Raw genomic sequence first — 22,897 nt, 5'->3', positions numbered from 1 at the left:
GTGCTCTAGTGGAAAGTGCACTGCAGAACTAAGATAACGAACTAAAGTTCCAGTCCTAGTGCAAACACTTAAGCTAGTAACCTTAGGCAAATAAATAGGTCTACTGAAATTATGTGTACAAATACTTGCAAAAGCAGGGCTTAAATGACTATACAAAAATGTTTGCAAATGTACAAAATGAAAAAAAGAAACCTTATTCTCTAATTTTTCAGTTACAGTAATTTTATGTGCTCCTTATAACAATAGAAAAAAAATCACATCTAAATGTGACTTTCAGTTAAAAAATTAATGTTTTCCTTTTGTTTACAAATATATGAATCTGAAGTTTTTTGTATTAAAAAATATATTTTCTAAGTACAATCTGTTGAATAAATATTCTTTATTTTAAAATCTTTTAACCCATTAATTATATCTTATTTAAATGTGTCTAATCTGGAAAACTAGAGGTTTTGCACATGTGACTAGCAGTTATATGAAAAATGGACTTCTTTACACCAATCAAGTCAATGGCAAAAATCCCATTGACTTCAATGGAGTTGGGATTTCACCCAAACTCTTGTTCAATATAAATTATAGATATATTTTTAATGTTAAGACTAATTACAATAATTTTACACTTGAAGTTAAAGTGTTTTAAATATTTCAAAGTGTGTACAATACAGATCTTTTCATATAATTGAAAAAGATCTGTACCAATCACTTAAAAAGAAGAATCAGACTAGTTGCTATTGCATTCCTAAGACTGTAGGATCTGGAAGGCTAAAGATATTTCAATACAAATTAAAATCAGTGTATAATGATATTGCAGTAAGAGACAGAATCATAGAGTATGTGGAAAGCCGATGAACATAAGATATTGACTGTACAGATGAACTGACAGAGTAATACTGAGTGTTCAAGACTGAAAAAAATAAAACATTGCATGTAAGAACATGGCTATGTCAAGAAATAATACTGTTACAGAAGAGCCAAGAAAGACAACTGTAGTGGTTTGAACACATCAAGAATGGACCCAGAAAGGATACCAAACATGGATAAGTGCCAGAGTACAAGCCACTGGAAAGAGAGGAAAATGGAGGATATATTGAATAGAAACAGTGAAAAATGACATAGAACAAAAATATTTAAAGATGACTGAGGCTGAGCTACAATGTGATGGGAACCTTTATTAATCCCCACTGTTGCTGCTGAGCTGATAGATGGGAATCAAAGACAGAAAATAAGAGACAATAGAGATCTCAAAGTGTGTGCATATGTAACATTGTGAATTATTTCAAATATGTGGAATACAGGCAGTCCCCGGGTTACGTACAAGATAGGGACTGTAGGTTTGTTCTTAAGTTGAATCTGTATGTAAGTCGGAACTGGCGTCCAGATTCAGCCGCTGCTGAAACTGATCAGTTTCAACAGCAGCTTAATCTGGATGCCAGTTCTGACTTACATACAGATTCAACTTAAGAACCCCAGGCATCCCCAAGTCAGCTGCTGCTGAAACTGATCAGCGGCTGATTCCAGGAAGCCCGGGGCAGAGGCTTCCTGTAGTCAGCCACTGGTCAGTTTCAGCAGCGGCTGACTTGGGGACGCCTGGGGCAGAGCAGCTGGGGTGCTGCTGGGTTGGTCCAGTAGCGCCGCCGCTCCTCGGCGCTACTGGACCAACCCAGCAGCACCCAAGCTGCACTGCCCCAGGCGTCCTGATTCAGCTGCTGCTGAATCTGACCAGCAGTGGCTGAATCAGGACGCCTGGGGCAGAGCAGCTGGGGTGCTGCCGGGTTGGTCCAGTGGCGCCCAGAGCGGCGCTACGGGACCAACCGGCAGCGCCCCAGCTGCTGTACCACAGGCGTTCAGAGCAAAGCCGCGGAGCACGGGGGCAGCGGGACAGCCCAGACGTGCCGTGGCTGTCCTGGTGCCCTCGGGCTCCGCGGCTTTGCTCTGCTTTGCTCCCCATCTCCCTGGTCTGCTGTTCGCTGCCCGCGTGTTCCGCCGCTTTGCTCCCCGTCCCCCTGGTCTGCAGACCAGGGAGACGGGGAGCAAAGCAGAGCAAAGCCAAGGAGCACGCGGGCAGCAGACAGCCCGGACGCGTCTGGGCTGTCTGCTGCCCACGTGCTCCGCCGCTTTGCTTCCTCTCCCTGGTCTGCTGGAGACCAGGGAGACGGGCCCCATTCGTAATTGCGGATCCGACGTAAGTTGGATCCGCGTAACTCGGGGACTGCCTGTACTGTGAAAGGTGTATATGGGTTTTCTTACATTTAAAAAGCTTTCCTTGGCCTCTTCACTTGCAACAAGATAAAAGCTCTGTCCATATTTGAACTCTATATCTAAAACTATTAGAAGTTCTTCCCCTGGATATTCCTGCAAAAAAAGAACAGAAAGGTTTCATTCATTCAGCTTTTACATCCAATGATAACTGACACATTAATTTAAGATCTATACAATTGTGCACTAAATATTCAAGTAGTCAATACCAGAAAACACAATCCTGAAGAAAATTAATACTTATGCATAGAACTTGTAATTATTTATTGGAAAGCTTGATCCTGTGCTCATTAACATCAAGGGCAAAATTACCATTAACTTTAGTGATGGGTGATCAGGGTCAGATTTTGTAAAAATTTATAAGTATTAAGGGCTGTCTTGCCCTCACATATATGTGTTTAATTCTCATTGGCTTAAGTGAAAATTTCAAAAGCCTTTATTCAAAGGCATATCTAGGCTTATTTCTATTTTGTAATATAATAATATTTATTCTGTTTTACATTTTTAATGATTACATATTAATATGAAAAAATAGAAGTGAAAATAAATATAGCATTCACAGATGGACAGATAAGGATGGGCCTTACCAATGAACACTCGTAAATGGTATGAGGGTTTTACATTTTAAAGTTAGAATGAAAGGGGTTGCATACTAGGACTATTTTTTTAACTGGGTGGAAATCAGAGACTGCAGCTCTTGTCTTCATGTCCTGAATTATATCCTCTTTTTTTAGAAGTTTGTAAGGTTTTTCTTCTGAGACATCTTCATTAATTCGACAATTAAAAATTTCCTGTGTCTTTTCAGTGAAAACTAATGGAAAGATCTCTGGATGGCCTAGAAAAGATAAGGCAGATTTGGAGTGTAAACAAAAATAGTGTTTTCTTTTGAAAGGTAGACAGTGTAGGAGATATGTCCTTAACAGATCTAAATCTTACTTATTGCTAATAACATGATACCTTTGAATGTCAGTACTTATAGTTTTTAGTACATTTGGCAGCATAGACTGTAAATTCAACATGGAAAGATAACATTTTCTTCATATCATAGAAGTCTATGCCTAACACATTGTATAATCAATGTACAGTAAAACTCCAATAGTCCAGCATCCAATAGTCCGGCACTCCTGATAGTCCGGCATCAAAATGGCAAGAGCCTAGTGAGTGAGCTTCGGCAAAAAATGAGTCACAAGGTAACAACGGCAGCAGCTGAACTGAGCAAAAAGGGTAAAAAAGGCTTAAAAAAACTAAAACGTTACAGTATATTGTATACAGTATGTACAATAAAAAGGGTTAAGAACATTTTATATACAGTATATAATGTATACAGTATATATATATAACCAGTTTATAGTACCTCCTGATAGTCCGGCATATCTGATAATCCGGCACCACCTAGGTCCCATAGGTTCCGGACTATCAGAATTCTACTGTATTTAAAATAGAATCTTTCAAGAAAAAAGAACGCATTCACAGTCATCCTGTACTATACTATGGCAGAAATTCTGTGGTAGAAATTGTCTATGTGGATGTTAAAGAAACATTTATTTGCTGTTAAACTAGCATTCACAAAACAATGATCAGCTGATTTCTTTAAGGTAATGGATAGCCCGGTAATTCATTCATTCTTGGGCTGAAAAGAATCCTCCTTGGAGTGTGGAAATCTTGTATCACTGTGGGTAAAATGTACAGTATTCACATCAAAACATCTGCATCTACAAAACCATAGTAATACCTGGGGGAGGAATAGGAGACAAATCCTCAATATATTCTGCTTAAGTTTTGTTTAGTGTTGCTCACTAAGATACTGGGGAAACTTAATTCTGCAGCCTGTACTTTGGACTTATTTCTATATATAGGCAGTCCCCGACTTACATGGATCCGACTTATGTTACGAACAGGGCTTTTCTCGCCCCAGAGGACACGGACTGCGGGACCTCGAGGTCCCACCGCCCGTGTACTCCGGGGCGAGAAAACCTGCTCCGCGTCTCCCTGGTCTGCAGACCAGGAAGACACGGAACAAAGCCGCGGAGGGGCTTGGGCAGCCGGGCAGCCCAGGTGCGCCTGGGCTGTCCTGCCGCCGGCTTCCCCCGAGGCTTTGCAAAGCCGCGGAGGGGCTGGGGCTGCGGAGCAGCCCAGGTGCGCCTGGGCTGTCCCACCGCCGGCTTCCTCCGAGGCTTTGCAGCGGCTGAATCAGGACGCCTGAGGCCGAGCAGCTGGGGTGCTGGTGGGTTGCTCCAGTAGCGCCAAGGAGCCGCGCTACTGGAGCAATCCAGCAGCACCCCAGCTGCTCTGCCCCAGGCGTCCCCAAGTCAGCCGCTGCTGAAACTGACCAGCGGCTGACTACAGGAAGCCTGAGGCAGAGTTGCTCTGCCCCAGGCTTCCTGGAATCAGCCGCTGATCAGTTTCAGCAGCAGCTGACTTGGGGACGCCTGGGTTTCTTAAGTTGAATCTGTATGTAAGTCAGAACTGGCGTCCAGATTCAGCAGCGGTTGAAACTGATCAGTTTCAGCAGCGGCTGACGCCAGTTCCGACTTACATACAGATTCAACTTAAGAACAAACCTACAGTCCCTATCTTGTACGTAACCCGGGGACTGCCTGTAGTTATGTCCAGTAGGGAAGTATTGGTGCATTGCCAGAGGAGATGGCCAATGCTACCTTGAAAGAGAACAGAAGTGATTTTAAGAAAGCATGTATATTTCTTTTGATCAAAATCCAGCTCTAGATAGATGCTGATCTGTGTGATTAGTGACTGTATCTAATGGTTAATGTTTGTTTGAGATTATGAAAAATGTTGCAGTAAGACAGCTCATATTATCTTGATGCCTGTGTTCTCCTACACCCTTGTCATTCTAGGCTTTAACTATTATATTTGCATTGGTCAATCACCTTCAGGCACTGAATAAAGACAGGGTGTCCATATTAATATTATCAAATTTGCCAGTTGTCTTTGCTACAGTTAATTATGAGGTTTAGACAGAGCTGCCCTGTACTGGCTTCATGCATCCATTGTTAGGCAATTGCTCTTCTGACTCATGAGTTCTGTCACATGGGATGTTGCAGGCTTCCCTCTCTGTCACCTGACCCATCTTGTTTAATGTGCAAGAGGCCATTAGGAGGGTTAGTGAAGAGACATAGACTGAAATGTTTTCAATATGCTAATGTTTTAGCTCGGTGGCCTTGACTGAGGAAAGCCTTTAAGTCCATCCCTGTTTAGGATTGTAATTAAGTCCATTCTTAACCTTATGCACAGGCTTATGTGCTGTCCTCAACAGGGATACTTTCCTAAATAGGAACCTCATCTCCCTTTCATCCTGCCTACAGGGCAGTTGAATCTATTTCTCAGTTACTGGGTGAGATTGAAGCATGAATAAGGGCAAGCTGATTGAGACTCAAACCTGATAAAAATGAGATAGCAATGGTTAGCCAAGGTCAACCAGATCATATGACAAATATATTTGTCCCTTTGGGTATGTCTACACTACCACCCTAGTTCGAACTAGGGTGGTTAATGTAGTCAATCGAAGTTGCAAATGAAGCCCGGGATTTGCCGGCGCCGGGGTTTGCCCCTCCCATTCCTTGCCAGCCGTCCCGGCTGCGCCGGGGTTGCTCCCACCCTGCCGCGTCTCCAGACCCTCCAGGTGGGCCCCAGGGTCGGCCGGAGTGCGGGGCACGGCCGCGCCGGGCGCCGCCCCGTCACAATCAGATAATTCTCTCTATGCATCAAAAGGTCCTGATAGAGAATAACAGTGATTTTTCAAATAGCTCATATAATAAAACAGCTGTACTACACATAAATGGCAGCAGATAATTTTTTGCCTACTGCCTTGAACCAGCTGCATAAAATCTTGTCCTTAATGTTAACATAAAAACACTTTCTCAGCCTGATGCAGTTTGTTGCATGGAATATAATGAATGTCCATTTAAAATTAATGAAAACCACTGTGGGCAAAATACTAGGGAATATGTGGCAATTGTCCTGCATCAGCAAAGCAGGCTAGATAACCTAAAAGATCTTTTCTATCACTTATTTCTACGAGACTAAATTAAAAGCAATGATCAGACTAATAGATTATATCGTAACGTTTCTTTCCCTGAAGGATTCTAATGATAATACAGAACTAAGGGCTGATCCTGAAACTCTTCCTCATATCAATAATTTTGTTAGCTGATGCTTTACTGAGTAAAAGTCTTTAGTCTTAACTCAAAATTTTTCAATTGTAAGCTCTTCTCAGTAGTGTCTTCCTATATGACTGTAGAGTGCCTCACACATTTTGGATGCTACCGAAAAATAAATAATGAATGAAATAACATATGCAGACATATATTGTAAAATGGGTCATGTTTAGTAAACAGATTTTATCAGCATGACTTTGGGATGGTGACATTACTCATGAAGAGTAAAGATATAAATGAATCATGCAGGTCAACTCCGGAGAGTGCCAATGAAACCCTTCTAATACCACACACCAAAAATGTTGTGCTATTTGTTTTGGAAGAGCCTTGTATTTGTAGTGGTGGACTTTTCAAGGAGTCTTAGTTTTGGGGGACATTGGTTCCTGTTTGCTTTTTGTACTTTTATAATATTGGTGCTCTGTTGTCACAGTTCACACTTTACTCTCCTAAGGCCAAAAAACCTTAAAGTGAAAGAGAATGTTGCTAGTTTCATGTTAAGGAGCTAAGAACCAGGAACGAGAATTCTGTACATATCGAATTTTTAGAGACCAGGATTTTTTGCATTTCAACTACTATAATTTTATAAAAACAAATAATCATGTGAATATTATTTTTTTCTTCTATTATATGCTGTTAGGTGGAGCTACAGTTCTTATTTGCTTCTCTTGATGACTTTCCAGGAAGATCATAAACATGGTAACATTGAGATCATCTGAAAGACTAGACATATTCTGTCTTTATTAAAAGCAGAGATAACTTACCCAAGCTTAAGTGAAACTTCTAAGACCATGTAATTTTACCTCCATCCATCAGCACATTGTACTGAATAATTATATCATGCTACTCTGTGAAAAGAGTGATTTATGCTTTTTTTAAAAAACTACCTAGTGAGAAGTATATTCTAATTTGCCACAAGACATCTCAGGTGTGCAACTGCTTTTAGTGATGAAAGCTGCACCAGTAAATGCCCATACATCCAACTAAGAATGTGACCTATTAAGCCTGACTAGATAGTCTTTTCTCAGGCAAATCTTCCACTGAGGTAAAAAAATGCAAAATTGGTCCAGAAAAATGCATAACAAGAGGGTTCTAGAAAAGCATGAAAAATCCTATCATATTTAAGACAAATACAGGCAGTCCCCGGGTTACGTACAAGATAGGGACTGTAGGTTTGTTCTTAAGTTGAATCTGTATGTAAGTCGGAACTGGCGTCCAGATTCAGCCGCTGCTGAAACTGACCACCAGTTCTGACTTACATACAGATTCAACTTAAGAACCCCAAGGCTACGTCTACACTGGCCCCTTTTCCGAAAGGGGCATGCTAATTTTACAGGTCGTAATAGGGAAATCCGCGGGGGATTTAAATATCCCCCACGGCATTTAAATAAAAATGTCCGCCGCTTTTTTCCAGCTTTTAGAAAAGCCGGAAAAGAGCGCCTACACTGGCCCCGATCCTCCGGAAAAAAGCCCTTTTCCGGAGGATCTCTTATTCTTGCTTCAAAGTAACTCGGGGACTGCCTGTAAATAATCTAGACTTAAGTTGTCTCATAATCATTATCTTATTAAAATTAAAATTGCACTCATCTTACTCAATATCTAAATGTAGAAATATCCATAGGAAGAAGTGGCTTATGTGAATTCTTTTAGAAGTTTTAAAATAGCAGTTGGAACTTATGTACCTTGTTCTGGAAGCCACCACCTTGTTGAAACAGGCTCTTACTTGAGGTCTGCCATAACCAGCATCACAATTAAATGGATTAAAAATCAGTTTCCAACCAGATTTAATCATGGTTTAACAATGATTAAAGAAAATCTACATATTTTGTTTAAATATTGGCTTTTCTTTTGACTGCAGGTAATTTACAGTAATATCCTGTAAATACACTTCAGTGTTCTTTGACAGCGCTACTCTCCTCAGCATAAGCTTTCATCTCCTTTTTTCAGCTCCTGATAACACAGGCTTCTGGGCTGGGAAAACTATTTCTATCTGACCCTCCACACCAAGCTGCCTGCTGATCAGACAGTTGTACTGTACTAGTTAGTTCAAACAGATGTACTTTTTCATAGATTCTGATTCTTTCTCATCCATAGCAAACTTTTCTTCACCTTTCCTTATTCTTCTACATTATTAACCTCAGTGATTATTCTGTAAAATAATCGAAAACTATTACTGTAAATCCTGAACAGTAATAGAACTTACCTATGCTAGCCATAGATATGTCAACTTCCTCATCTTTTTTACCTGAAATGCAATAACATGATTTTAAGTTGGCATTTAAAAATTATAATACATTAGTTATCCTTCTATAAAATATTTAATTTGATAACATACATAAGTAGCAATGCATTCTTTATAATGTATGAAATCTAATCTATGAAGAGGAAGCACAATCCATTTTCTATTTAACTGAGATTTTATGAAAGAAACTACTGAATGAATACCCTATTAGAATGAGATTCTGGATGTATTTTAAAAAGGCATTAGCATTTCATTGAAATTTGAGAGAAATGTAAAATTCATGTTTATTATGGACAGGCGTCGAGACAAAAAGGAAATCTCCCACCTTGTGGCACAAATGGAGTCACTGCATTCTCCTGAGCACAGGAACTGCTGATAACATCTCCTGGGTAACCTGACACTCAAAAATGGTAATGACTGAATGGGATGATAAATGGTCAGGCCCCCCTAAACACTTTGGTCAGTAGAGCTGGCCTGCATACAGATGAGCAGATGCTGAATCTTTCTAAAGGGTGGAGGAGTGGGTATGGCACTCCAGGAATCATTGTGCATCTTGTGCTTATGGGATGATGTACAAACCCTACAATGCATCCCGATAGGAAGGGATTAATAGTCTGGCCTGTAGTCTGCTTTGCTGCCCAACACTCACTAAATACTAGGGATGTTTGAATGTAAACGACAAGCCATTTAACCGATAAGCAGAACTTATCAGTTAATGGTGTTGGTTACACTCAGCGAAGTCCTCACCCTGGTAACTGGGCAGACAATAGCTGCAGGCTCTGCTCCCAGAGAGGTGGACCCACTGCGGCAGTGAAGTCTCCTCATTGAGCTGGGATGGCAGGGGCTGACGGCCTCATTCCTGGGAAGGCTTCACTGTGGGCTCTGCAGTATAAAACTAAGCTTTATATCTGCAGAGCCCTCAGCATGGGTAACCAGGTAACTGCTGATATTTTCAGTGGTTATACAGTTACCCTATTACGCTATTTTTAACATCCCTACTAGACACACTAATTGGGAGGATATGATGGTGTGCATATCCTAGGCAGCTAGTCAGAAGCACTAAATCTAAGCACTAGAGAATAGCTTTGTTTAATGTTACTTTGTGCATTTTGTGCTTGAATAACAAGTGAAGCTCTGAGAAAAAGATCCTCATCCAGACTCTGGCTATGGCTTCAGTCCTTCCCAGGTTGGAGACACAGGCCTCAAGTCTACATGATGAACTGACCCAGGTCCATACGTAGCATACATAGGGTGCTGACCTGTTGTTCACAGTACTGATAATTATTTAACTGAAGAGGTTTTTATTGATGCCATTCACTGAGGCGTGTTTCCTTTCTAGTTTCTGCTGTGGTCTGTTGGCCCTCTCCAGACCTGACTCCAGCACAGCTCCCCTAGAGCAATGCAGAAACAGCAGCAAAACTAATTCACCATCCTGCACTTTTCTAACTCTTTCTCCCCATTTCTCAGTAGATTCATAATAGCAGAGCACTATAGTAAAGTTACATGTTATTACTGCAAGACTTCATTTATATTTTAAAAATATAATACATTGGTGCTCACTATTAAATAATAAACACTATTTTCTGCACGATGGCACCTTGTTATGCTATACAAAGCATGCAGATCTTTTATAGGGGAGAAGGCAGTATGCCATTAATATTTTCCTGTACTTAAACCTGTTTATGGTGAAGCAATAATAATACTTAATCATACTTAGCTCTCATGCTTTTCATTGGTAGATCTCAAAGATGCATTACAAGGAGATAAGTATGGCTATCCCTCCTTTATATTGGGAGAAACAGAGTCACAGAGAAGTAATGTGACATGCTTAAGGTCACCCATCAGCCCAGTGGGAATAGAAAATAGATCTCCTGAGTGCTCTATTTTCTAAGCCACAGAGAAAATCTAAATTACATTTCTCTAAAAGAAAACAGTGTGATGTAATGTCCATGTTACATGTGTTTTGGTCACTTACTTGCTTATTCACAAAACTATAATAATTCGTAACAGGTCTCCAAGTCACTGGTGAAAATTATTCAGTTTTAATATACTTAGTATATTTGTAACATGTTATCCCAAACTGTGTGAGGAGCTGCGATATAAATCTAAGCAACATCTTTCTTTATTTCTGTATCATACATACCAAGCTGTTTTCGCTTGCCTTTGGCTGATCCTTTAGCTTTCATTTCTCCTTTACTTTTAAGTTTCTTTGCTGATTCTTTGGCACTTAGTACAGAGGACTTGCTGGATTTTGGACTTTCTAACATTTGTAAGATTTCTGTCTGAAAAGATATTGTATAGCATTAATATATTGTAATCAAAGGGTCAAGTTTTCATCCATGTCCAAAGAGACTGTCCAAAGGTTTATGTCCCAAACATAATGTATTTTTGAAGTGGAATCTTATAGTTGGAAAGTGATGCTGACTCTGTTTTAGGGCTTGTCTACAATGTGCACTAGAGGGGTATGGTTTTTAAGCACATCAGTACATTGCACACAAACTGGCAGTAAAATTTTCACAGTGTGTTAATGTAGGTTGGTTGCTAGGAAATTTTTAGTGTGCACTAGCATTGTCTAGATGGGCCAGTTAGCATGTAATGCAAGTACAGTTTAGAAATCACATTTTATAGTGCACGTTGCCTTGCCATGTAGACAAGCCCTTTGTAGACTAGTTATAATATTGATTGTTACAGGGCTGAATTAAAAAAAGTAATAAAGATAGAGTAGACTTAACACACTAACAAAGCTGTGTACTCTTGCTACAGTCTTCTTGGAACATGTGGAATACCATAAATGTAATTATTTGTCCCAGTGTTTTTAAACATAGGCTGTAGCAGATCTGTACACAGCATTTCTGTCAGATGTACAGAGTATTATCAAAAGCGATATTTGTGTGTTTTCACTGTAACTAGAATTTGTTGGAGATACAATCTCAACAAATCTCAACATGAATAAAACTATTCTACCTACACTTTTTAATGTTTCACTCTTTCTTCTCAATTAAACTTCTTGAAGACAGGTAACTACCATCTTTGGATATTCCAGTTCCACAAGAGCAAATTCCAGTACGGTAAAGATGAGGTTAGAGGAGATACAATGACCTGTTAAATGATATGTCATTCCCTGACCCAAAGTTTTCTTTATCACAGGTGAAAAAGAGGAATTTGTAGCTATCTCAGTCAGGATTCACGGACTCGAGCAAAGCATACTTATTTTGCTGTTCATGGTTGTTTTCCTCATTGTCAATTAACAGTCCACAGTATTTCAATTGACAGCACTATTTTCCTTCAGGATAGCCTGGGACATCAACCCAAAGTACCCACAACAATGTATGAAAAAGCTGTAGGTCCAGATTCTGTTCTCATTACTAACACTGAGTCCAGACTAACTGACCACTATTTGACTTTTTAGTTTAACACCATTAAGGGCAAACTTGAAGAACTGTACAATTAGTTACAACATACTGTCACACTTTTGTCTTTGACTTCATTATTCTCTACACACAGCTGGAGGAGCCTCAAACAGTGGCTCTTGTTCCACTCATCTGCAGAAGTGGGTTGTGCCAACAAAAGCCCATAATACAATGTGTTTTTGTTAGTCTCTAAGGCGCTATAGAACCACTTTCTTTTCAAGTTTTTTTTAAGACTGGCTTATTTCGTTCTTCCTCTTCCCTCCCACTATTCCTTCCTAAAAGATAGGTGACAGGGTACAGAAAAGAAATATAAAGGTTTGTTTTTCTGCTGATGACTATGGCGACCATTCTGAACACATAAAAGTATCACAAGAAAAGAGGTTTCTGCTCAGACCTTTTTTTCCATTGAAGTAGCCCAACATAGTTTTTTATGTATATAATTATTTTAATATATAAAAAAAACAATTAGAATAGCAGAGAGCAGGTACTAAGAAGGGTCTATTCTGCTCAGCATAAATGTAGAATCCTGCCAGCAAGATAGGTCAAGCAAGACAAAACAAACCATCACCTCCTCTGAAATACAGTTGCAGCACCATCATGTGGAAAACATACACCTAGCATCCAATTAACTAGAAGTTTTTACAAACAGATTTGTCCAGGGTTTCTTAGGTCAGTTATTATTAGTGAAATCCAGAAGATTTAAGCGTCAGCAACAGAGGGTGGAGTGGCAGTTGCATTGTACCATAAGTTGCTATAATATGGGCATACAAATTTGAAACTAGTTTTTAGGATTGTAAACTAATTAGGGCAAAGACCATATTGTGATACATACGTGATTTCACTACACGTTGCATATTTTGTGTTACCACAATATTAATAGTAATAACAAAGGTTGAGCACTCATATCATAGGGCTTTTTATTACTATCATGATACAACACTTATCAGAGAGACACTGAAGAACACTAAAAGGAACTCCTCCAGCCTTCTTTGGACAGATAGCATATTCATCACAAAGGATCTGAGACGGAAGATAGGTGAGATTAAAATAAAATAAACCAATACCAGAGTATCAGAGACTCCCCCAGGGGAAAACCAAAAGAATGCATTTTAAGATGCCTAATATGTTTTGTACATTAAAAAAATGTCTAGATCTATGTGTTTGTAATTTAAAGGATTATCCTAATTTTTAGTTTAATATCTTTCCTCCCCAGGTTAAGAAATGTGGTGATTCTCTTTTTTAAAAACTACTACTCTCAAATCATTCTAGAAGCAAAAAGAAATAAAATATCATATTCTGCTCTACATTACCAGAACATTATAAATATGTTTACATTTGGAGGCAGCCACTATCACAAAGAAGTAGAACTAGTTATCTGTTATTTTAAACTTGGGTGCTAATCCATCTTCCACTGAAACAGATATAAAAACATTACTGAGTTGCAAATACAGTCCTCTTGATAAAAAACATTCATGAGTTGTACAAATATAAACCACTTACTTTTACCACAAGTTACAACTATGCTAGCACAAGATAGGCTAATGTCTTTAATCATTTTGTTGCTCTTTTCCGGACTTTCTCCAATTTGTCCACCTCATTCCTGAAATGTGGTGTCCAGAATTGGATCCAATATGCCAGTTGGTAACGGTCTGTATTAAAAGATATCTAAAATGTGAAAACCAAGCGCAGTCCTCCAAAATATTCTTACAATGGCACACCATAAGGAAAGGTGCAAGATTAATAAATGCAAGTATACAGATCAATTTTCTTACACACAGAAAGTCACTCCTGATCCATATCCTTGTAAACTTAAAACAATTGTTGCCCATTGGACTGCCTGTGTTACTGATCCTATAAAAGGGATGCTGTGGCTACTCTAACTTGAGCCAGAGGCTTGTAGCTCTGGATGAAAGAGAGAATGTCTTCCAGTACAAACAAAGTGTAATTCTGAAAATTAACTTGAGGGCAAGCTGAACCATTGAATATTTAGTACAGTCAAATTCCATTATCTCAGCATTTCCTTATTGGAAATTTTGATTTGCTACTAGTGAGTAATCAAAACCACAGGTCACATGAATACAGGAAACACTGAAATATCCGAGATTAATCACATGGCTTCTTTTAGGAAAGTACTTACAAGTAATAATAGTGTATATAAAACATCACTGTGTTCCATTCTTTAGTGTGGCTTTAAAGCTGCTGTTCTGAGAAAAAGAGTTAAACAAATATCTTTAAAAAGTACATTTTAAAAATCTCTCCAGTTGACTTAATTCTTTCCCCTTTTATCCTCTGTGCAACTGAAATAGCAGACAATGGGGGGGGGGGGGCTGGCAGGAAGATTGTGGGCGGGAGTGTGAAATATAACTGAGTTGAACAGTAGGGGTCAAATCAGGAACCCAAAACGGCCACTTAGATAACCACATTTATTATAATACAGTTAGGGAAAAAATCTAATTAGTTAGCCATTATAATCTCACAAACAGTACATCAATTCTGACTCTAAATTTGTCATTTTCTGGGTGTTCAATTATCTATAGTTAGAACACTTGGACCTGATTTTATTGCTAGTGAAGTCCACAGCAAAATTTCTATAGATTTTACAGGAAACAGAACAGATCTCTATCAATTACATCTCTGCAAAGTGGATGTTAAAATGCTACCATTTTGATTTGGCAACATACTGCTCAGAGGTATGTGACTGTATAAAGTGCAATGCAGTGGAGAATCAAAGCCTTAACCTTGATGAGCCACCATGATAGCTGACATGAATCAAAGTCTCTAAAACCATGGCATCCAACATGCTAGCTACTAGCCACATGTGGCTATGTGTCCAGTTGAGAGTGGCTAGTTTACTATAGCAGTAGCCATTATAGTGGCTACTGCTTCAGAACTGGTTGGACACCACAACTCAAAAACATTATAACATTAACTTGGGTATTATGCGGGGATCTCCTGTAAATTTAGTCATTAGTGTCTAAGTTAAAGTCAACATTCCCCGGACTTACCTTTACTTCGGACACTTCCCTATTTGATTTCCTTGGTTTAGATACAGTAGCGTCTTGCACAGAAAACTAGAAAAGTGTCAGATGACACTTTTGAAAACATGACCCTTAGTGACTTGCCTCAGCTCACAAAGTTGAGCCAGTGATGGAATAAGAACTAAAAATGAGGCCTCCTGATTCTCATTCTTAAATAATAGCACTAACCCATAGGTTCTCAAACTTCATTGCACTGCAACTCCAAAGCTAAACCCCAAGAGCTCCAGCCCTAAAGTGTGTGTGTGTGAGGGGGGGAGGTTAGAGGGAGGGAGATGTAACTTGAGCATGCCACAGCTTCAGCTCCAGGGTGGTAGGGCTTGAGCTTTAGCCAGGGCCCTAGCAAGTCTAACACCAGCGCCCTCCTAGTTAGCAGTCTTGATCCACAGTTTCACTGTGTCTAGACTGCATCCCTTTTCCGTAAAAGGGATGTAAATTAGACATATCGCAATTGCAAATGAAGCGGGGATTTAAATCCCCCCCGCTTCATTAGCATAAAAATGGCTGCCGCTTTTTTCCGGCTCGGAGCTTTGCCGGAAAAAAGCGCCAGTCTAGACGTGGATCTTTCAGAAAATAAAGCCTTTTCCAAAAGATCTCTTATCCCTTATTTTAAGAGGAATAAGGGATCTTTTGGAAAAGGCTTTATTTTCCGAAAGATCCGTGTCTAGACTGGTGCTTTTTTCCGGCAAAGCTCCGAGCCGGAAAAAAGTGGCAGCCATTTTTATGCTAATGAAGCGGGGGGGATTTAAATCCCCGCTTCATTTGCAATTGCGATATGTCTAATTTGCATCCCTTTTACTAAAAAGGGAGGCAGTCTAGACACAGCCTTTGAGAACTGCTGAACTAAATGATGTTCTTACCTTCTCTTAGAAAAATGTAGCACCCACCATAAAATATACAATTTATCAATTTATCTAACGTGCCAAGTACAATTTCCACTATTACTTGAATATTATGTTAATCGCTTTTTGTTAAGTACTGACAGTATGGTCAAAAGTGTACAAAACACAGATAAAGAAATGTCTCCTCCCAGGAAAGCTTACAGTCCATATAAGAATCTTTCACTGTACATTTTTCAGAAGAGATCACTAATTTAATTATTGTCAAGCAGAAATGCTTTGTCCATTTTCAATTCCTAGCCTCACAGAAAGCTCTTTGTGAGTTCTTATACTCATCAGAGTAAGACTCCACTATGTATATTTCTTTATGAATACCTAAATGCAATATTTTCATATTATTCATTAACAGAATACCTGAACACTGATGTTGAAAAATAGCAAAGTATACAAAACATATATACAAAGAATAGTTATTGAAAACATAATGGCTACGTCTACACTGGCCCCAAATTCCGGAAAAGGCATGCAAAACAGGTAAGTCAGAATAGTGAAATCCGCGGGGGATTTAAATATCCCCCACGGATTTAAATAAACATGTCCGCCGCTTTTTTTCCGGCTTGGGGAAAAGCCGGAAAAAAGCATCTAGACTGGTGCGATCCTCCGGAATAAAGCCCTTTTCCGGAGGATCTCTTATTCCTACTTTCAGGTAAAAAAAGTGGCGGACATGTTTATTTAAATCCACGGGGGATATTTAAATCCCCCGCGGATTTCCCTATTCTGACTTACCTGCTTTTCATGCCGTTTCGGAATTTGGGGCCAGTGTAGACGTAGCCAATATGATCAAACCTTAGTACTAGATAAACCAGACATTTAATCTATAGTCTGTTTATGTCCACAGATACACCTTATTTGCTGTCTTAAAAATCTTTTGTAAACTATGAAGAGTCAATTCTCAGCACAAATTGTCAGAACAAGATAATAATATTAACTGGCAATGTCCAAGCAGACAACTTTGTGTTTGATATTTTATAGATTAATCACCATAATGGAACTGATGTGCAGTCTTAAGCCTTAAACTCTAAGAAGAAAAATAAAGATCAGAATGTTCTCCTAATCGTTTAATGGACCTAAAAAATTAAAGTTATAAAACAATACACATTTGCTAGGTGCTACAGAAAGAGAACAGTGATTAGTTATCAGCAACGTAAGGGATGTTGTCTAACCTGAGAAGGAAGAATGATTAATAAGTGGATTAATTGAGCCATTTATGGTCATGTTTGTGTGTATTACTAATTTAAAACTGATTTATAACAATTTAAAAGAACTGAATCATCAAATATACTTCTAGATAACAAAAACAGTATCAGCAAAGTATCAAAAGCATACTTTGTTATTTTGTTGTCTGTGTCACCAGATCTAAATTAAAGAGACACAGGCAGTTTAAAAAGCACACTTCTGTCTGGAAAAAAATAGCTACATTTGTTAACAGTAACAGACAAGAATGATCAAATCTATACAGAAGTTCTTGTGTTGTTTATTTTGATTAACTTTTATGTAACTTGCCTTACACAGTTTTCAATATGCCTACAAATATATTAATTGACAATGTATAACTGTATTACAGAAGCTGTGTGGAACAAAGCAAGAATTTGTGGTTATTGAGGCCCTAATCCAAGCAAGCGTCTGAGCATATGAGTAATTCCACAACAAACAGATGCTTAAATGCTTTCCTAAACCTGGGCCTAACTAGGTGCACCATGGGCTTTGCTACCTGAGAGGACATATGGAGGCAATTAGAAAAGGTGGAACACCAGATAGATCTTTCTGATAAAATTATCAGCAATATCATAATGTTGACATTATGGAAGCACTGCACACATCTTTGATATGGTTTCTGGGTGTCTATAAACTCAGGAAGACTGCAATGCATCACTTTACAGATCAGATTAATATTGTCAAGATTTTCTTTGCAACTACAGAACTAGAAACACAATATTTTTAAAACAAACACTTAGATTTTAGAGCACGATTCTGTGGCACAATGTGGATCCCATGGTAAATTCCAGAGAATACAAGGATTCTTGAGTACAGGTTTTGATCAGTTTTCCAGCCACTTGATTGGTGCTGTGGTTACTCAGGGTATGTCTACACTACATGGCTCCATTGATGGCGCCATGTAAATTGGTTTACCCGATATAGTCGATGAAGCAGGGATTTAAATAATCCCCGCTTTATTAAAATAAAAATGGCCACCTCGCTGTGCCGACAATCAGCTGATCTGGCACAGTGCGGCAGTCTAGACGCAGCTCGGTCAACAAGGGAAGTCTTTGTCGACCGCTCCTGTAAACCTTGTTTCACGAGGCATAAGGAAGCAGTCAACAAAGGCTTCTCTTGTTGACCGAGCCGTGTCTAGACTGCCGTGCTGTGCCAGATCAGCTGATTGTCGGCATAGTGAGGCGGCCATTTTTATTTTAATGAAGCGGGGATTATTTAAATCCCCGCTTCATTGACTATGTCGGGTAAACTAGTTTACATAGCTCTGTTGATGGAGCCATGCAGTCTAGACATAACCTAAGACTACAAGAAAGATGTGTGCTGAAGGGTACCTGAAGGGTACTTTCACCTTCTCCTCACAAAGGATTAATGGACACAGATTTTTGAAATGGTAACACACAGAAACCTGTTGGGGTACTTTAACCTTTCGGGGCACTCATTAATGGATTGAAAAGTAGCCATTTTTTTGCAGAGTAATTTCAGGAACCAACTATAGAGAGAGACTATGGAATTGGCTTTCATATGCAAATTTGACACATTTACCCAGGGACTGAACAAAGACATTAACTGGACAGCTCACTATAGTCAACATCCAAATGACATTGAAAGCTAAGTATCAGACACTTACAGCCTATTAGCCTGAACACTATACTTGACAGTTTTTTTTTCTCCTCCCTCCCCTTTTCCTGCTTTATATTTTGGGGTTTCTGTGCCTGTTGCTCCACTCATCTGAAGAAGTGGGTTGTGCCCACAAAAGCTCATGATGTTATATATATATTTTTGTTAGTCTCTAAGGCCATGTCTACACTACAGATAAGATCAAAGCAACTGCAGTCAATCTTCCAGGGTTTGAATTAGTGGGTCTAGAGAAGAGACACTAATTTGAACTGAGAGGGCACTCCCATCAGTGCTAGTAGTCCTGCTTCTACGAGGAGTAAGGGATGCCAAAGGGACAGTGTGCTCCTGCTGACCTCCTGCAGTATGGACAGTGTCAAAATTCGAGTTAAGATACTTCAACTTAAGCTACCCAATTTACATTACTGAAGTTGTGCATCTTAATTCAAACATCTCCTAGTGTAGACCAGGCCTAAGGTGCTATGGACTACTCATTGTTTTTTTAAGTTACTGACTAACATGGCTACCCCTCTGAGACTTCTCATCACTGTTTGAGGAGAGCCAAATCCGATCTGATTTAATTAGCACTGATGTTACACCCGTCTCTATATCCCTTCCTTTCTTTCTCCTCAAACATCTGAAGAAGTGAGCTGTATCTCACAATATCTTATGCCCTAATAAATTTGTTAGTCTTTAAGGTGCCATCGGACTTCCTGCCGTTTTTGCTGAAACAGACAAACACAGCTACCCCTTGGAAACCTTTGCTAAGACAACTGATTGTCTTGCTCTGAGCAGGGGTGCTGGACACATGGAAATCATCAGGTCTCAGCATGTTCATCTTGAAGAGTCTGGACCATGCATTCTGTCAAAGTCCCAGCATGAAATTCAGCATTTTGATTTAAACAGGCTCTGCACTGCACACAGGGATTTGCCCTGCATACACTGAAATTTTTTTAGAAAGAAAATGAAGGTAATCTATACCACAGGCCTATGCTATAAATTCTATAGTGTTTGAATGGAAGCTAGCTGTGGGTCATAGGATTAGCAATATTTTCACATTGTAGTATTTGTTGCTAGAATAGAGTTGCCAACTTTCTAATGGCAAAACAATGAATACCCTTGCCCCACACCCTACCCCCTCCCTTTCTTTGAGGACCTGCTCCTGCCATGTGTCTTCTTACTCCTCCTCCTCCTGGGGAGCAGAAGGGGACTCTAAACTGGGGAAGAGGATTAGGGTGTGGACTCCAGGAGAAAATTGGAGCATGGGGGGGTGTCTTGGTGCAGACAGGGAGTTGGGGTGAGGAGTGGGTGTGTATGGGGCAGGTAAATGTTATGGCGGAGGGTTCAGGCTCTTTGGAAGGGCCAGAGATGAAGGTTTGGGGTGTAGAAGGGGGTTCACAGCTGGGGCATGGGGTTGGGGATTGTGAGATGCAGGTTCCTAGAGGGAGTTTGGGTGCAGAAGAGGACTCTGGCCTGGGGTGTGGGATTCCAGAATCACTTACTGTGGCTCCCAGGAAGCAGTCATCAGGTCCCTGCAGCTCTTAAGTGCAGGGAGGCTCTGTCCTTGTGCTGCATCTCACCCACAGATGCTGCCCCTGCAGCTGCCATTGGCTATGATTCCCAGTGAGTGGTAGCTGCAGAGCTGCCAGTTGGGAGTGGGGACAGTGAAGGATCTGTAGCTTCCATTGGCCAAGAACTGTATGGAAGCTGTGGGGGCAGTATGAGCCTTCCTGCACGTAGGGGCTGCAAGGACTTGGCCACTTCTGGATGTCAGGTGGAGCCAAGACAGGTAGGTAGCCTGCATCATCTCCCCTCTTTCAACCCCCACCCCATGTGCTGCTGACTGGGCTTTTAGTGGCCTGGTTGGCAGTGACAGCTGGAGCTGTGAGGGTTCCTTTTCGACCGGGTGTTTCAGTTGAAAACCAGCCACCTGGCAACCCTATGCTAGGAACTCCAAAATGCAATTAAATCACAGGTTCAAAATATTGCGCAAGGCAAGTTTCCTACTATTTTTGCCTTTCTCCTCCCATTCTCTGCGTGTCCGTCGGTATCCAGATTCCCCTTTTCCTCCCTCTTCTACACCGGTTTCCTGCAGGCTGTATTTGGGCACCCAGTCTAGATGGTACTGAATTAAAATCTCCTCTCCCCGCCCCAGCTCTCTCAAAGATGTTCTCTTGGCTGATTCAGCCTTTCTTCTGCTGCCTCCTTTCTGGCTTCACTGCTTCCCCTTTTCTAACCCCCCCCCCTTTAAGTCTCTTGCTCCCCTGGTCCCTCCCTTTCTCCCCCACCTTGCTGGGGTCGGGGGCTGCACACCTGGGTGAGAATTTTGGAGGGAATACGCCCCATGGCTCCTAGCTGGCCACTGGGCGCGACCCCCCCCCCCGGCCCCCGTTACCTGCCTGCAGGCTCAGGGTCCGTCCTGGGCTCTGTGCTAAGAGGCCTCGGGACACGCGAGGCGTCGTTAGGATGCTTCAGTTGCTAGGGCCGAGGGACAAGCAGGATTGACAGTTCTTTCCGACAATACGCGACTTACAATTCGACCCGCCCCCTTGGAGGGGAGCCGCCATTGGCTGAATCAGACCAATTCCGTTTTAAAGGCGACACCGAAAATACTTCAATCCCCAGAATGCTATGCGCAGCCATTCGCATAGCCGCTGGCTTGAGAGGGAGAGCAGTGCATGCTGGGGATTGCAGTCTCCTCAGTGGGGAGGCTGGAGGGCTTGTTTGGGCCGCATTGTGGCTCCTCTAGCTGTTCAGCGCAGCAAAAGAGAGGCCTGCGTGGGGTATAGGAGCTTGGCTGCGAGGAGGAGGATGGCTATCAGATTCCTGCAATCGGTTTTCAATGTGAGGGCAGGGGGAACAGATCTACTGCCCCAATAGAGAGGGACATATTTGACAACCCCTCCCCCAAACTTAACCTCAAACTGCTGCTGGGAAACCTTTTCTTCTGTACCCCAGTTCTTCCAAAATAGCCTCTGTAAATGTGTCAAGACTCTCTCTGGGTTGCTAACACTGCTACCCTCCCTGCCTCCTTGCACACAAGCTGCTCATGTCCCAGCTCTATCCTTCCAGGCCCTGAAACTGAAAGTCCTCCTGTTTCAGGGTTCTTTCTCCCTGATTTGGGGTCATGTTGTTGTGATGCTCCAGATAGCAATGGGAGTTTAGCTGTTTTGGTGAGGTGGTTTGTTTTGTAAATCTCCTTCGGTGCTAGGCTTCATATTTTTAGGAGAATAATGAGGATAATTTAGATTGCATGATTTGATTGTAAACTCCTGGTGGTTGGGTTTCATCTTTTTATTTTGTGTACAGAGTCTAGCTCAATTGGAACTTTGAGCCTTCTAGATGCCATTACAATATAATAACCACCATCACCTAGGGGACAAGTGTGTCACTTTCTATTCATTTTCCCACAGTCAGGAGGGTCCAACTCTTCTCTCTCGAGGCTCCTCAATCCCCCTATTTGTAAAGGAAAAGCTTTCTTGCCACTGCTAAGTCTGCTACGGGCCAGGCAAAAGAGCAGCAGGCGGATTAAAGCTATTCACACATTCCTAGGGTAGCTTCTCTCTTTCTTGAAACTACCCTCACCTTAGGCAGCTGTACCAAAGAGATCTTTTGTACTCTGATTCAGGAGTGATTGAGCCTCAGGAAGGAGTCTTATTGTCTCTTTAAACTCTAACTACTAACTTTAAAAAGTTAATTATATTTGATGTTTATAAAGACTGCCTGTGCAGAACTTCAGTCAATAGAAGTCATTCAGTATAGCTCACTCCGCACCAGCAGGCTGCTCTTCATAATTATGATTTTGTTACTGGCAGATGAAGATTTTATTAAAGACCCAGATGCAACTAATTATAACACAGTGTATTCTTTCTTCTAACCCAGGAACACTGAAAAAAAATCCAAACCCACAACTAGTATTAGAGTGCACACTTAATATTACAAAAACATTTTATATAATAGGCTGTGACACACTACATTCCAAAAAACAGTATGTAATGCTATATACAGTATATCAAAAGTTCTTCTATTGTAAGACTTTGCTTCCAACAATTTCAAA

The 22,897-nt window shown here is 40.7% G+C and overlaps 1 protein-coding gene across 4 annotated transcripts in view; it reads right to left on the bottom strand.

The window, feature by feature from the left end:
* The window catches only part of DNAI3 (dynein axonemal intermediate chain 3), a 53,805-nt gene extending 32,443 nt beyond the window's left edge, over positions 1-21,362 (bottom strand). Inside the window, exons 1-5 of one of the 4 annotated variants that reach the window (XM_075936377.1) lie at positions 21,236-21,362; positions 10,811-10,945; positions 8,629-8,670; positions 2,907-3,088; positions 2,245-2,349 (exon numbers count right to left, since the gene is read on the bottom strand). In XM_075936377.1, coding sequence (XP_075792492.1) covers positions 2,245-2,349; positions 2,907-3,088; positions 8,629-8,670; positions 10,811-10,934 — 453 coding nt within the window. In that variant the 5' untranslated portion in view covers positions 10,935-10,945; positions 21,236-21,362. Of the gene's footprint in view, positions 1-2,244; positions 2,350-2,906; positions 3,089-8,628; positions 8,671-10,810; positions 10,950-13,577; positions 14,153-14,214; positions 14,594-21,235 lie in introns of those variants that run through there. The other 3 variants (XM_075936376.1, XM_025183175.2, XM_006120271.4) reach the window with 3 other exon arrangements.
* Between the last annotated feature and the right edge of the window lie 1,535 nt (positions 21,363-22,897).

This window comes from Pelodiscus sinensis, chromosome 9, assembly GCF_049634645.1.
Source record: "Pelodiscus sinensis isolate JC-2024 chromosome 9, ASM4963464v1, whole genome shotgun sequence".
In the NCBI taxonomy this organism is placed as follows: domain Eukaryota; kingdom Metazoa; phylum Chordata; order Testudines; family Trionychidae; genus Pelodiscus; species Pelodiscus sinensis.
This window is presented reverse-complemented; position numbering and strand designations above follow the sequence as displayed.